The sequence below is a fragment of the Lontra canadensis genome, unplaced genomic scaffold (genome assembly GCF_010015895.1).
Source record: "Lontra canadensis isolate GAN:19392208 unplaced genomic scaffold, GSC_riverotter_1.0 scaffold92, whole genome shotgun sequence".
NCBI classification, from domain to species: Eukaryota; Metazoa; Chordata; class Mammalia; order Carnivora; family Mustelidae; genus Lontra; species Lontra canadensis.
In genome coordinates, this window is record NW_022631086.1 from 713,404 (window position 1) to 729,835 (window position 16,432).

Here is a 16,432-nt window from a genome sequence, read left to right on the forward strand (position 1 = left end):
GGACTCATGCTATTGCCAGGTTTCATTTCAGATTTTAACTAATTCTATGTAAGACATTAACATTCTGACTTTTTAAGAGTCTCAAGCTGTTTAGAATATACAGTTCTGTGTTAATTCCTTCCTACTTTGGTGTCAGTGATTTCAAAAGGGCTGTTCATATAAGTTGATACCAGTAGTTTAATTATATTTCTTTGGGGGGAGGGATTTTTACATTATATTCTGTTTAAAAAAACAATCATAAGACATTGATATTTGATAGTGGAATTCCAATGTTTTAAGCTAGGAGTTCAACCCTTGCAAACATTATTACAAAAATTATAATGAGATTTCATTTATTGCATTTTACTGTTATCCTATAACAAGAATATATTTAACTTGAAACTAACGGCCAGTGATTTTGAGAGTGTTATCTGTACTAATTTATAGTTTTTTAGCTTTTCCTGTTTTCAGAACTTTACATAAAGTTTTTCAGGGTTACTTGTTCTCCCAGAGGATGAAAAAATATTTAAGGGTTCAGTCTATGGGTTCATATGGCGCTTTAGTGATAAGAAGGGTGCCCTGGGCCAGACTGCAGAAAGCTGAAATGTTTCCATATAGCAGAGTTGTCGGGAAGACCGAAGAAGAATTTGCACTGGTCCCTCCCATTTCAATTATTCTGGCAAAATTCCCAGGGTGGTCTCAAAACCGTTCCTGTCAGAGAAAGTACCATTCTGATTTCCAGGGAAAGCATGATGACACGTTAGCCTTAAATTTTCTTGTTGTAGAAAGTTTGGTTAGCAAGAAAAAATTATAAATGAAAGGCCATCTTTTTAAAGTGATTCATTGACCTATCCTTGGAAGAACCACGAGTAAATGGGGAGTGTTTAGTGGGAAGTGAAAAGACCCATTTGGTTTGGGACGGGACCCCTGGGACCCCTGCCGGACTCGCAGGCTGAGTGCAGACAGCCTTGGCAGGCCGCATGTAGACAGCCTCTGGGTGGAGCCCTGCCTGGACACAGGCAGAGGGGTGAGGTAATGATTTCCTCTCTCCATTCTCTTCAGCCATGAAATTTGTTAAGAATGTTATCCCTGATGCACTGAGTTACCATCTTCATTGTTTCAAGTTGTCTGGTCATCCCAAATATTAATTTCCTAAAATACAGTTCCTCAGTTTCTATGGAAGAATTGTCCTGTCACTTTTATGAGAGGGTACTTGTGATTCTGTTCTGGGCATATACGTTAATAAATTGATACCAGCTCCCAGCATGTAGCTTTTCCTTCTTTCCTCGTCATTTAAAGATAGAGATAAAAATGAGAGAAGCATATTTCTTTTCCATAACGGTTGGACAAGACCTTTAGATCCGATCTCTAGTGGTTCAAACAAAACAAAACAAATCTCCTTCTCTAGACTCTTGGCTTTTGCCTAAATATGATTTATAAAACTGTGAAGTGTTGCTAATCTTGAAACGATACCAGAGGGAGATGATTTTCCAACACCCTTAATACATTTGACTATAGAACATCACAAAACACTTACTCTTAAGTGTTTTGTGCTCTTTCTTGCAGAGGACTGTCAGCAAAATGGATAATTTAAAAGTAGAGTGGTCCAAACTCGAGGACAAGAGTTTCTTAATTCAAAGAAGTTGCTATCAGAAATGTTTCTTTTCTCCAAGGGAGGATATAGACTAAAGCATTTTACATGTGTGCTTGCTTTCCGTAACCTCTGTAAGTGCCAACTGAGGAAGGGAGTAGAATCCTTACAAATGCCTCTGTGGTTTGAAACCCAGGTCATCCCTAAAATTAATATCCTGAAATACAGTTTATCAGTTTCTACGGAAAATGGTCCTATCACTTTTATGACGGGGATTTTCTAAAGTTCTCGGAGACCACCTGATCTCTCGCACAGCACTGGGGTTGGGTGCGATTGTGCTGTGTCTGAGTCCTCCTTCCTATACTCTGTATGTTTGAGATTTTCCTTTTATTCCCTAGGCGTCGTTTAAGCATACACATTCGATGCCAAGCACCTTGGTCCCATTCCGTTCTCCCGGACTCGGGTGGGCGTGTATCTACCCACGGTACTTAACAGCCCAAAGTCACAGCCCAAAGACTGACTCGAGTCAGTCAAGAGCCCCAGGGCAGTGCCGGGGACGGGTGACCCCCCTGGAACCATGCCTGACAGCCGACATTCCTAGGTGGCAAAGAGAACGTCACTTGGTCACTCAGTGCGCTGGCTTTTTAACTAGAGCAATTGGTTGTAAATGACAGTACCCTGAAAGTCTTTTTTTTTCCCATAGGGAAGCTTGGAGGTGGTTCCCTCGGGGCACACTTTAACGGTCTCATTGCCGAGGACGATGTGAGTCTCCTCGCTGCCGCTCTGCGGATTCAGGTGGGTCTGACGCAGCTCTCTGAGGATTTCCCAGTTGAGAGCTTGGATGAATAGTTGCTCACATTTTCCAAGTGTTTTCTGTTGAGCAGACATAGCGGTAAGCACCTTACACACATAATGTCATTTAATTTCTTCCAGCAGCCCTGGAAGATAATGTCATTCCCATTTGGCAGATAAGGATAGGGGAGCTTAGGAAAATTTGCCTTTGGTGACATGACAGGTGCGGGATGGGGACCCAAATCCAGGTCTGTGGTTAGTAATCTACTGCTGTGGAATAAATTATCTGCCAAATTTTGCAGCCTAGGACAATGAACATTTATAAACTCACGGTGTTTGTGGGTCAGAGATTTGGCAATGGCTCAGCTATATGGTTTTGGCTCAGGGTCTCTCATACAATTGAAACGAGGAGGTCAAAAGAAGGCTTGACTGTGGCCAGAGCCTCCCACTTCCAACACAGCTCACTCACATGGCTGTTGGCAAGATGCCTTAGACCCTCACCATGCAGACTTCTCTGTAGAGCTGCTTGTGACGGGGCAGCTAACTTCCCCAGGAATGAGTGATCCAAAGGAGAAGGCAAGGGGGAAGCCGCAGTAGCTTTTATGACGTGGCTCTCAAAGCCACCCACCATCACTTCCCTGTTTCGTCTTTGCTAGAAGCGAGTCACCAATCTAGTTCACGTTCAGGGGGAAGGGAATTGGGCCCGCCTCTCAAACACAGGAGTATTAAAGATTCTGTGGACTGCTTTTCAAACCACAGCCATCTACATGACCCAAAGCCCAAGATCTCCAGCTCGCCACCATGTGAGCTCTGCATGGCAGTGACCTTGACTATCAGGAGAGAAACGAGAGCCTGTAATTCCTGCCATGGTGGAATTAAGCAGAAGCAAGTTTTAGTTTCTTTCTCACATACATGGTGTATACAGTGAAAACTTTTTATTTCCAGGGGCAGCCTGGCTGGCTCATTCGGTAGAACGTGCGACTCTTGATCTCAGGGCCATGTGTTCAAGTCCCAGAATGGGCATGGCGCTCACTAAAAATAAGTAAATAAATAAACTGACACACACACCCTCTTTAAGAAAAATTTAAAAATAGGGGCACCTGGGTGGCTCAGTGGGTTGAGCCGCTGCCTTCGGCTCGGGTCGTGATCTCGGGGTCCTGGGATCGAGTCCCGCATTGGGCTCTCTGCTCAGCGGGAAGCCTGCTTCCCTCTCTCTCTCTCCCTGACTCTCCGTCTACTTGTGATCTCTGTCTGTCAAATAAATAAATAAAATCTTTAAAAAAAAAAAAAAGAAAAATTTAAAAATAAAATGGGGCGCCTGGGTGGCTCAGTCGGTTAAGCCTCTGCCTTCGGCTCAGGTCATGATCTCAGGCTCCTGGGATCGAGCCCTGCATCGGGCTCTCTGCTCAGCAGGAAACCTGCTTCCCCCACCACCACCCACCTGCCTCTCTGCCTACGTGTATCTCTCTCTCTGTCAAATAAATAAAATCTTTAAAAATAAATAAATAAAAATAAATAAGGCTTGTAACTTCCAAATGGAATATACTACCTTTTTGTAAGGACTGTGTTGCATTTCAACCTAAGCCAGATTTTAATTCTCTCTCTCTGTGTATCACCATTTAACAATTCAGTGCTCTTGTTCTATTACATTAACTGTAAAAGGGTTATACTCGAAACAGTGTTGTGGGGTCTGGAATTTGGGCATCTAAGCTGATCCTTCATGCATTCTCACGTTTCCCTCATTTTTCTCTTCTAATTGAGAGGAAGAACACACTCTCTAATTTTATCTGGTATTTGATGCCTTTAGTGAACACTTAACCTCTTTGAAAAGTACCTGTGTCTCACATTTTCCTTTTGAAGGCAAACCTCCCATGCTAATTACACGTGAGTAAAAGTATTGCCGATGCTCACTTGGGTTACTGTGGAGCTCTGTAACCTTCTCATGACGTAACATCCCGCGCAGTATTTTCATAGTTCAGACCCATACCCCGTCAGCCTTTACTTGGGTAACGTGCTCTCCTTTCTGTCCCTTGAAGAACATGGTCAGCAGTGGACGGAGATGGCTACGTGAACAGCAGCACGCCAGGTGGAGACTTCACTGCTTGAAACTCCAGCCTCTCTCCCCCGTCCCAAGGTATCCGCTGGATTTGTCTATAGTGACACCACAGTGCCCCGGGTAGCCAAAGCGGCTCACGGGGTGGGGGCGCCCGTCATGGTATTATGGCTCGGATGGTGGATAATCTTCGCTAGTCACATTGGTGCACTCTTTACGCTATTGATTAAGCCCTAACAATTAAATAGTAATGAGCTCTGTCCTGTATTCAGTCAGTTCTAGGACGTGTATTCTTTCCCTTTCTGAAGTCAGGGTGTCCATTACTGTCGACGACGTGTCCTGTATTAAATGGCATTGTTCTTTCTTCTTAGTGCTAACATAATGCTGTCTTCTGTTTCACAAAATACAGCAACGTGATGTTTGGAAAATGCTTCTCAGTGTTAGAAATGCCCAACTCACCTGTCAGCTTGGTCTTCATGGCCACATAAGTGTCTGCACTGGGGGCCAATGACCGACCATACCAAACCCCATTCTACGTAGGAAGTGAGTTCACCTTTCCTCAGCCCATAGTAATATCTCCTCTCTGATGGGCCATTCTGTGACACTCCAGATGGATATTTTCTTCAGAGTAGCGTTTAATGAAGTGCGAGCTCTATATTCTCTGCCTGGATTTGGAAATACGTGCTGCAGGAATAAGTCATTAGATAAGGTATCAGAGCTGGAGAAATGCATTTCCCAGCCTCATCGTGGGTGCCCCAGCTGCCCCCAACCAGTGAATCGGCCCCACCCTCGCCATCCAGGCATGCACGAATGCCCTTGGAAAACAGTGCGCTGAAAACCCCATCGTCAGCAGATAAAGGCTCCAGGAATTGACACGTTTTTCATTTGATAACCGCTTGCTTTTTAGATTTGATCCGTTTTCTTGGGCCACAGCTGAACACTCGTGGTTCCATTCTACCCACCCAGCTGTTTTCACCCCTAAAAATAGACTGCACATCGTAGTCCCCGTCTGTGTTCATTAATATATAAATTCCAGGGAATGTTATGTTTTATAATGTCACCCTCTTGTTTTGTAATCTGTTTCATCAAATGTCTTCATTTTTTTTTAATTACTTGTGTTGTTATAGGACTTTAATTTTTTTAAGTAAATGAGTACATTTTACTTTCAGAGAGCTAAAAAAAAAAAAAAAAAATTTGAGGGGGACCCAGCCAAACTGTATACCAAAGCCTTCGCATAAATCTAAATAAATTCCACTTGGGGGAAGAAGTGTTTTAATTGCTGAACCAAATTTGACTTCTGGAGGTACGGTGGGGGGAGAAAGACAGGCTGAGTAGTTTATAAATTCCTCAAAAATCAAAACGATGTCACTGTCACTCTTTAGCTAGTGAGGAGAAAACTTTGGAGGTTTTCCAAGAGTCAGCGTCTCCATTTAGGAGATTTGGGGAGGAGAGAAAGAGAAAAAGGGGGTAGACAGGAAGGCAATATGAAGTAGGAGCTTGGACAAAAAAGGAAGGGGGGAGAACTGGAAGGGGAAATGCAGGTGTGGGGGAAGGAAGCACAGCGCTCAGCCCGTGTGCCATCCAGGCAGATGCACGCTCTCCCACTCCGAGCTGCTGTAGTGCCCTGCGGGGAATTCGGATTGGAAGTGGGTGTAGTGTTACCTTGTGCCCTCCAGTCAGACTTCCATGGGGTCATGGAGAAGGACACAGCAGTGTGAGGGCTTTGAGTCGATTATCAGCAGAAGTGAGAGAAAGAAAAATCAGAGCAGGGGGCTGCCTGGCAGCGGACCCCAAAATAAGGGCTTCAGGGTGAGGCAGGCACTTCTGTGTCCCCAAGTGTCAACCCTAAGGACCGACCCAAGTCCCTGAGGCCAGCTGTCCCAACTCTGTCTCGTGCCTGCCCCGTCTTCATCTCAGCCAGGTGCTCAGTCTGGCAGATGGGGGCCCTGAACCCCCATTAAAACAAATAGCTAAGCTTAGGAGCCCCAAAAGACTCTCTGTGAAGTTCGGCACGTGCCAATTTCTTAGGACTCCCGGAAGCTGAATAGTTGCGCTCTCATCTTGCGAGGAAAGTAGAATCAACGATTTGCCCAGTGACACTCGGGTGTTCTAAACTTTCCCGTATTTGAAGTTGAGCTTCGAGCACTAGGTCCTTTTACGGACGGTTATGCAATTAATAAAATATTTTGAAATCTGATTTTTGGATTCAATTTAGGAAAAAGAGAGGGAAAAGCATGGACCCAGATGAAACAAAATAACATTTCCCCATTTCTGAATAGCCAAGAGACACATGGGGCCAGCCCAGGGAGAGCATTATGCAATGACCCATGTATTCACGGTTAGCAGAGATGGTGGCAACCCGCAGAGAGCACTGTACTCTACAATGAATATAGCTCTCGCCGGTAGTATGGGCGTGCTCTGTACCTAGGCGAGTTCTGCCATCCTCATGAGTCTGAGTTGCTTCCCTAAAGAAATGTACCTTTTTTTTAATGCACATCAATTATTAGCATTTGTGCCTACTGCTGCTTCGGAGAGAGGAACACAAAGCAATTGCCTTGATGGACTTGTTGGCATGACGGATGGCTGTTTTTACTCTAGCAGTGACCACCTAAGCTGAGGAGACTCTCGCCTCTCGTGTGTTTTCCCCCCGCAGTGATCTTGAGATTTCAAGAGCACAGACTCCAAAAGCCGTGGATGTCCTTGCCAAGGAGATAGGATTGCTTGCAGATGAAATCGAAGTCTATGGCAAAAGCAAAGCCAAAGTACGTTTGTCCCTGCTGGAAAGGTTAAAGGATCAAGCAGATGGAAAATACGTTTTAGTTGCTGGGTAAGAAACTACTTCTAAAATTTAATTGACAAAGAAGGCATTTTATAAAACTCTCTCCCCTATTTCTGTCTGTCATCACACCACTCACATCCGTCCTTTTCTCAGACTTGACATTTTTGTCCATTTCACTTGGCATTCCTTCATTTGACATGAGGTAAGTTTTCATTTTCAGTGCAAAACAAATTGGTCTCCTCCACAAAACATAAAGTGTAACAAGTTCCTCATCCAGTATTTTATTTTATTTTTGTTTCTCATACTATGTTTTAATCACCCTTGTTCTGTCTTAGATTTTTCATTTCGTTTCTTTGTGATAAAAATCAAAATAAGAACCAAAAATAAGATATTTTGAACTGAGCAGGGGGGGAGTTTGTGTTCTACTCAGAAATAACATCTTAATGGAAAATGTACAAATAATTGTGTGAAACTTAACATTTTCCTGTTAATATCCTTAATATTTATTTATGTATTTACATTATAAAAGTTCATCATTTCTCTTTTCTTACATTTTAAAATTAAGGTTGGGCCATTTTCATTTGTGTTGGTCACTTTATAAATGATAAATGCAGGGTTTTTGTGAAAGGGAGTGTTTATTTTCCTTCTTTTTTAAAAAAGAAATATGTTCACGGGCTGAAAACTGATGGAAGACAAGGGATTTAAAATATTTTTTCAATGAGACCTGAGGGAACATGAGGAGACCATATAAATTCCTTTGGTGTCTTGAAATTTCATTGCAGTGACTTACGGATGATATATAGGCCAAGGCTTAAGGCCCCAAAACCTGTTTACAGAGACACATCTCTGTAAACGACTGGATTTGACTCTTGATTAACTTTATTTTTACGTATTTTATTATTAATGTAAACCCCTTGTTTCTTTTTCTGGTTTTAAAGTCACGCGTACTCAAAAAGGTATTCCACAATGCAGAAAAGTGTCAAAGAAAGTAAACATGCCAAATTCTCCCACCCCAAGGAAGGGGCTGGTAACCTTTGAGACCATCTTGACGCAGGGAGTCTCCTGTAAATGAGATCATCTTCCCCGCATTGTTCCATAGCAGCGAGGTTAGTCAGCAGTGTGTGGTGTGCCCGGCTCCCTCCGCGGGGGTCAGTGTAGAGCTGGGCGGTCGTTTTGCATGACTGTATATCATTCCAGGGCTCCCAGCCTCGATTCTGGGGGACAGGGAATAGGATGAAGGTGGATGCCATTTCACACGTCCTCCCAGCACCAGGAAGCCCCGGGTGGCCCAGTGGCCAGAAGTTCAGCATGCTTCTCATTCTTCAAGGATATTCAAGCCAAAAACTGATTTGAAAATACCATAAAGATGTGGCACAGTTTATTTAACCAACTCTCTGTTGGGCACTCAAATTGCTTCCCATGTTTGGCCACTATAAACCGTGCTAAAATCAACAGCCCTGCCTGTGCTCACTTCTACACTTGCCCAATGACCCTCTTAGGGAAAATCGCTAGAGGTTTTAAATTCAATGTTTTAAAACTACAAATAAAGCCACAATCCATAATTTCGCCTCTAACAGCCAAATAATTTGTTCATATTTCTTTCCCTCCCCTTCTCCCTTCTCTTTCTCTAGCTCCTCTGCCCCTCTTTGGAAGGGCTCCCAGGGTCCCTTAGTGGCTGTGGTTTTAAGGAATTCATACCTTGCCTGTGGCTTAAACCTCCCTAAACTTCCAGACTCACAATGTTGGACTCCCAGTCCTGCTGGGGTCCTTTCCAACCTAGGAGCCCACCCCTAATGTCTCTGTAGCTGAGCTGCAGGAAAGCTTCCTGCTGAGAGGAAATGGCCTCACCTACAGGCACCTCTGGGGCCAGATATGTGAACGGATCCAGCTGACTTGGGGAGTGGGTTGGGGGTCCCCTGGGTCCCAGGGTTTGGAGCACACATGGAGTCAGTGTTGCTTTTCTGGAACGTGCTTGATACAAGTTTATTTTCAGAAATAAGCTCTGGGACATTCAGAACTTCAAAAGTAAATTTAGTGTTTTATCCACAAATTTGCTTCCCATTTTCCAGGCTCTAAGTGATTTTGGTAGATGGATTTGCTGGTTTTCTCCCCCTGTTTAACGTGGGAAGATCCAAGGAAAAGTCAGGAGGATGTACTCTCCACTTACCAAGGAAGAATCAAGCAGTAATTTTTCATATGGACTGGCTGTGATTTACTTTTTGGGGTGCTTGTTAGTACTGGAAATAACACAGATCTGTATGTGACCCTGCCCTTAGCTGGGAACAGAGAAGTGATTTCTAAAATAAAAGCTCTGACGGTATTGTTATCAGATTCCTACTGTCAAGGGCTGGCCACATGCTAGAGAGTGACAGTTAGCCTGGCTTTCCAGGATTAGGGCCGTGTGTGGTTCCATGCCCAGTAGGACATTGCTTCTCGCCTCACCCTGTCTCTTTGCCAGCATTTGTACATGCATCTGAGCTGAAGAAGCCGGGTTGTCGTATCGTCCGTAGACATGAAACGAAACCTGAATTCTCAAGTATGGATTTAACCCCCAGAGCTAAACTGTTCTTTTTCTGTAATTGTGGTGTATGTTCCTTTTAAAACAAAGATCTATGAAGGAACAAAAATTAAATTGTGTTCCTTTCAACTGCATTTAAAAAAAAAAAAAAAGCTGCAAGGGTAGGATGTTGAGATGTACCTGTATCTGTAGGAAAGCCTGAAGGGTTTTAGACAGTATGTATCATCACACTGTGTAACCCACACAAACAACTAATGATCTATTTTTTAAGCGTGTTAGCTGCCTTTTTAATCTAACCTTTTAGTAGCTGCACATTTGAGATCAGTTTAAAACACCAGGCAGTCATTTTATTTATCATCTAAAATGAAAAGTTCATTTGCAATAAAGACGACCTCCATAGTTTTACTTTTGGTCACATCAGTCACAGAAAGCGACAGTTGTCAAACCATTACACACACTGTCCCTGCTTCAAAAATAGAAAGGACTCCTCTGTTAAATGGACAATTCTTCCCTTTTCCTGCAAGATCTTTTTTATATTCTGGAAATAATACTAGCTTACACTGTAGAAAATTTAACATAATGAAAAGCAAAAAGGAGAAAACAAAATCTCTCATGACCCAGAAGGGTTAGAAATTTTTATATTTCCTTCCAGAATTTTCTCTCTGTATCTGTCCTTTTTTTACACATTGAGATCATGCTGTAAATACCATTTTGTGTCCCTGCTTTTACTCCTGAATACTGTAACATGACTCTTTCCCCAGGCTTTAGCAGAATTCAGATACTCCAGTAATTCCTCAGGAAACCTAAATAATATATTTGTGGTTGTCCTTTTGAACTTATGCATAAATGTGACTTAAATGTGTCAGCGGTAGAATTAAAATGTAAAACAATGGGATTTTAAAAAATCTTCTGTCTATAGCCCCAGCGCAGCACAGATTAATTCATTTTAAAAGCTGTTCTCCCAACCTCAGAATTTCTCATTCCGGCAGAATCATCTGTGTTCCATCAGCTACACATCGCACCGTATTTATACCTATACATCACTGTATTGGCTTTGCCTGACAAAATGAAAAGTATTGGGAATTGTTCAGGGAAATAGGCCAAAAGAATCTTAGGGGCCCTTGAGTTTTACATATTTTCCCAGTTACACTAATGAAAAGGAATTTGTTGGAGAGCTCGCCTCAGAATACAGCTGTCGGGCCCTGAATGTGTGTGCGGGCTCGGCCTCCGCGGGCCCCTACCCGTCTCTCTGCAGAAGTTTCTCTGAGTTGCTCAGAGCAATTCCAAAAGAAGCCCAAATTTGTCTGTGAACAGACGATTTCACGTTAACGAATAATTAAAATCATTCACATCGCTTTCTTTCATGTGTAGAATGCCAGATACCTCATTTCATTTTTTTTTTCTTTGAATAGTCCAAACCATTCCTTTTGGTAAGTGTAAAAATAACCTTTACTGACTTTTTAAAGATTTTGCTTTTCTGCCTTGGGTAACTATTCGAGTATCTGTTGAGTTTTTTTTGCTACGTGCACAACTCGAATGAAACAAAGGTATTTTATTTATTTTTTTTTTAAAGATTTTATTTTATTTATTTGACAGAGAGAGATCACAGTAGACAGAGACAGGCAGAGAGAGAGAGAGAGGGAAGCAGGCTCCCCACCGAGCAGAGAGCCCGATGCGGGACTCGATCCCAGGATCCCGAGATCATGACCTGAGCCGAAGGCAGCGGCTTAACCCACTGAGCCACCCAGGCATCCCGAAATAAAGGTATTTTAGAAGAGACCACCACTGACAGGGCCTTTGAATGGCTCCCATCAGTCAAATGTGATGGGAAACACTTGTTGTCAGGCATAAAAGCCTTTAAAAACTTCACAGTCAGGAAGTTGCCTGGGGTGAGTGATATATATCCTTAGGCTGCTTGAGTGTATAGTTTTGGAGCTCCTGGTTAGACCCGTGGCTCATGACAATAGTACTGTTCTAGATTACTTCGTTTTGAGACCTGCGCCCCGTTTTACCACTACAGTCTGCATACGCAGTCTCTTTGACCCTGGAGTAAGTGGTAAACTTCTTGTTACTATGTGCCTAAACTCTCACAGAGTACTTCAGTACATTGTCACTGTAGTCCACAGTAAACATGCTTAGAAACATGTCTTGGAAAAGACATCCTTGCTTTGTCAAGCGTTGTTTTGCTCAAGTGTGTCGGGACAGGTGACGGAAACGCAATGAGAATGGCCATCGTCCTTCACCTCAGCGAGCTTGTGGGCTGGTGGGCAGGATGGCTGCATCAGGAAGCTCCTAACAATCCCCTCAGAAACGTTACATAATAAACACACAGTAAATGCCGTGGGGTAGAGAGAGGAGCAGATAAGCTACAGGGAGACCTTGAGGAAGAAAATGAACAGAAACCACAGTCCATAAACTCTGAGCTCTTACAGAAAAAAGAAATTCGGTGCTCATTGTTTTTCCGAGTCAGCTTGATAACTTGGAGTCAGAGTTAAGGATAGTGGGATAGTAATTAAACCCAAGTCTGATATCAAGTGTAGGATTGAGGTAAAATAAAATTTTTAGTGTAGCTCTCCTTTTATTGCTCGCAATAAATACTTCCTGCTTTTTGATTTTCCTGAATTGTATTAGTTGGCAGAAAGCTAAGCGGTCCTGTGTTTCTAATTAAGAATTTGGATGGTTCGCTGGAGTTTTGAGGAGGTCATCTCTGGGTGTGTCTGCCTTGGGCCGTCTCCAGCAGCGATGTTAGCCCATCCTTGGGAATGGAAATGCAATTCTTCATGTGACACGCTCAAGTAAACCACCTCTTCCTTTGCAAACAGTAGATGCTCAGTACAGTACTGAATCCGCCCTATCCTCGATTCCGCGTTTGTTTGTTTTTTTCAGGCTATCACAAGATTGTGATGCCTTTGGCTGACCAACTGCTTCTATTGCTGTTGTACCAAGAAAATAGAAAGTTGACTCAAAGCGTAAACACTTGTAACTGCATCTTCATGGCGACCAAGTGTCATGTGGCTTGAGGGGTTTAAAGTTTACTTCACCAAGTGTGTTTGGCTTGGAGCTCCAGCTCCCTACCAGCGACCCTGTTGCTAGGAACGGTGATGGCTGCCAGCCCCTCACCTGGCGTCAGACATCTCTGTGTCTCTGTGGCATGTGATTCTGTGCAGACTTCCGTGGTTCCCTTCAGAGACCCTGTCACACCCCTGCCTCATCCTCAGGATTTCTCGCTTCTGCTCCTTCCAAGTTTCCTTTTGCTTTTTCTGACTATTCATTAAGAGAACGCGTTCTGGACGATTCTGTCCTTATCCCTCTTTGTACTGTGGTTACTCTCACTGAGTGATCTTTCCTGTTCCCATGCTTGAAATTGTTAATTAATGGTTAACAGCAGTTAAAAATTTTCTACCCATAGAAGTGACCTGGAATTGCTTCCATTTCCATAGAAGTAACCTGGGGAAGTCCGGTAGCTTGCCTGGTTTTGATGCCCAGCTCTACTGCTTACTAATTGTGTGGTCCTGGGCAAATTACTGAACCTTCTCGTGCCTCAGTTTCCTCGCACATTAAATGAGGATAAAAAAGTACCCAATAAGTGTAAAGCACAAAGCCTCACGTATTAACTACCCCAAACCCACACTCAATTTTATTTGGCTAATGTTTGGTTATAATGAGAGATGTCAGCTCTCTGTTTGATTATGAGAGATGTCAGCTCTCATCTTAGGTATTGCTTTCTCTCTGAAGCCTTCCCTGTGCTCCAGATCTCATCAGACCCTCCTGCCGTGTGCTCTCATAACACAGCCTCATTGCCAAGTTTCTGCCCTATGTGCTTATCATTTTGGTGTACTAATTCTTCCCCAGTATTTGAGGGGCTGTTGGATGAGAAAGGATGGAGTTGAATATGTCTGACTCCGTGAGATAGGAGCCACAGGAATGCAGACATCTCTCCTTGGGACTATAAACACTATCTGGAAATGAATGGGCTACCATAGAGGTAGCGCGCCTCCGTCACTGTTTGTGTTGAAACACGGTAGAGACAAGCCCTGAACAGTAATGTCTAGAAGGAGATATGTGAGTGGGATGACAGGATGCCTTCCAATCCTAGGAATCTGGCCACAGATCACTGAGAAGGCCTTGTGCCCACATTGAACCCCCAGTAAATGGCCCCAGAAGAATGAGTGCCAGATCATCCATCAAAAAGAAATGAAGTCGTCTTAATTATTTAAACCACTTGATGGACAATGCTATGCCATTTCTTGAAGCTGAGAATGTTTTCATTGGTGAATAACTTTTCTTTTTTGGTCTCTTGCTGGAGGTGTGTCTGTGTCTGTATCTTGGCTTTTGCGTAAGCATGGCCTGTGTCATGGGAATAGACTGTAAACGTCCTTGAAAATTGAAACGCTTACGTGAATTTTCGGATGACGTGTTCTCTTCCACATTCTTCTGATTTGGTTCTGGTACTGTAGGTTGATTTTGCATAGGTTGTTCAGGAAGTATTATGAAATTCACTTTTTTTTCCCCCTCACACCAGGATTACACCCACCCCTCTCGGGGAAGGGAAAAGCACCGTGACAGTTGGGCTTGTACAGGCACTGACTGCACACCTGAACATCAACTCCTTTGCCTGCCTCAGGCAGCCTTCTCAAGGACCAACTTTTGGAGTTAAAGGTACGTGATTTAACAACTGGTACATTTTTCAGGGCAAAATTTGAGGCAGAGAAAAGTTTTGAAAGAACGTCATCAACAGATAGGGAGTTAAGACTTGTTGGAGGAAGTGGTACATTGCATCCCCACGTGCACCCCCCTCACACACTCAGTATGTGGTGGTCACCCCAAGATGCCCCCCACTGCAGAGGGGGTTGCAGTGTGTGGGGAGGGGTTCAGCCACGCCCCCCGGGGAAGCCCATTTCCCTGGTTCCCTGGAGCAGTCCCTGGGCCTGTGTTCACCACTCCAGCCTTGGGCGGAAGCCATCGAGCTCAACAGGACCTTCTTTGCCAAGCCGCTTTGTGATTCTGCCACTTGTATTGGCATTTTGTCATCCCTGCCAGGGAGAAAGGCCTTTCCCCCTAAACAGTCAGAGAGCCTTTCAGTTGGGCCCGAGGGCTCATCCCGTCAAAGTTGTCAGGCCGGCTGTGCTCTGGAAGCTGACCGGCCGTGGACAGAGCTGCGGGGAAATTTCTGTCTGGCTGTGCTGGGCCCACATCAGGCACAGGCACACTCCCTACCCATCTCCGCTGACTGGCCATGACGTCATTCTTCAGCTCACATTACAACAGCCTTTCCTGCTGCGATTACTATTGGTTCTTGGCACCAATGGTGGTTGTTCGCAGGATGATGTTTATGTTACCATCACAGCCGTTAATAAGTCCTGGCTCGTTAAGTACCGATAACTCATAGGATGTCAGACATGATGCAGCGGGACGAACACTAAACTCGGAGCAAGAAGGCTGTGGTTTTATCCGGGCCGTGTCGCTTACCGCTGTGTGACACTGTGTTTGCTGGTTGTCACCTCTCTGAGCCACATCTGTGATTACGCAAAGTGGCTGATAGTATCTGGTTTGCTGAGTTGCGAGGGCCAAATGAGATAGCATATAAAAGACATGGTGCACTGTGAAATGATAGGACGCGGAAGGTATCACTCTTGCTTAAAGAAAACGAAATCTTTTTAATGTAGTAACTTTACTATTTTGAGCGATAATCAGCACACCAGACCTTACATATGATTATCTAAAATCACTTGACTGAATTTTACCATGTGTTAGTCTGAGTTCACCAGATGGGTTTTTTTGAACCAAGTTTTTTTGATACTTCAAGCATCTGCATTTAGATAACACAGCTGCCTAGATCTAAGAATAAATGAATAAAATAATCTCGTGTTGGCTGTAATGACCTTTGCTATATTATTTTTATCTTTTTTTTTTTTTTAAACCAAGACACGGAAGGCCTTCCATTGCACAGTTGGACAGAGTTGGGACTTTTTCCCCTTTTTGTTCTGCTTTGAGAGGCAGTTAATGTTTTTTACCACTTTTTTTTCATCTTGGGGGTGCCGGCCTTCCTGCTGGGTTGGGGGAGCTGTGACCCTAGGGCCCTGATCATCCTGCATGGCCTTAGTTGGTGACGGATTTCAAACAATGCCTTCTCTGTCCTACAGGGGGCGCTGCAGGTGGAGGATATGCCCAGGTCATCCCCATGGAAGAGGTAAGATCTCCGAGAAAAACATGTCATGTGTCACTGTTTTTCCTTCCTGGAACTTTTTGCTGGGCCCCACAAGCCCAGGCCCAGTCCTTGATCCTCAATCCCAGAATCCTAAAGGCTCTGCAGACCAAAACCATTTGCATGACATACAGTGGCAAAACCTGACACTGACTGTTCTGAGCCATTCGTGTCTATGGGATTTGCTGTAAATATTCATATATTTTGCTGCAGATTTGATTCACGGATGCAGACCTAAACCCTGCTTGGGGTGTATTATTAAAAAACTAGAGATATATCACACTGTTTCTAAATGACCAAAAATTCCGAATTCCAAACTCCACGTGGCTTCAAGGCTTCTGGAGAAGACAGTGGAGACCTAGCTCCCCATCAGTCGTCAGTTATACGTCCCAGTCAGGAGGACTTGGACTCCTCCCTTGGGCAAAGTGATACTCCAAAATAGTTCCAAAGAGGGGCACCTGAGTGGCTCAGATGGGTAAGCCTCTGCCTTCGGCTCAGGTTATGATCCTGGGGTC

General features: G+C 43.9%; 1 protein-coding gene across 1 annotated transcript in view; it reads left to right on the plus strand.

The window, feature by feature from the left end:
- The window catches only part of MTHFD1L (methylenetetrahydrofolate dehydrogenase (NADP+ dependent) 1 like), a 183,700-nt gene that overhangs the window by 36,149 nt on the left and 131,119 nt on the right, over positions 1-16,432 (plus strand). Inside the window, exons 9-13 of the mRNA XM_032836357.1 lie at positions 2,274-2,365; positions 4,399-4,496; positions 7,069-7,242; positions 14,235-14,371; positions 15,856-15,902. Coding sequence (XP_032692248.1) covers positions 2,274-2,365; positions 4,399-4,496; positions 7,069-7,242; positions 14,235-14,371; positions 15,856-15,902 — 548 coding nt within the window. The remainder of the gene's footprint in view (positions 1-2,273; positions 2,366-4,398; positions 4,497-7,068; positions 7,243-14,234; positions 14,372-15,855; positions 15,903-16,432) is intronic.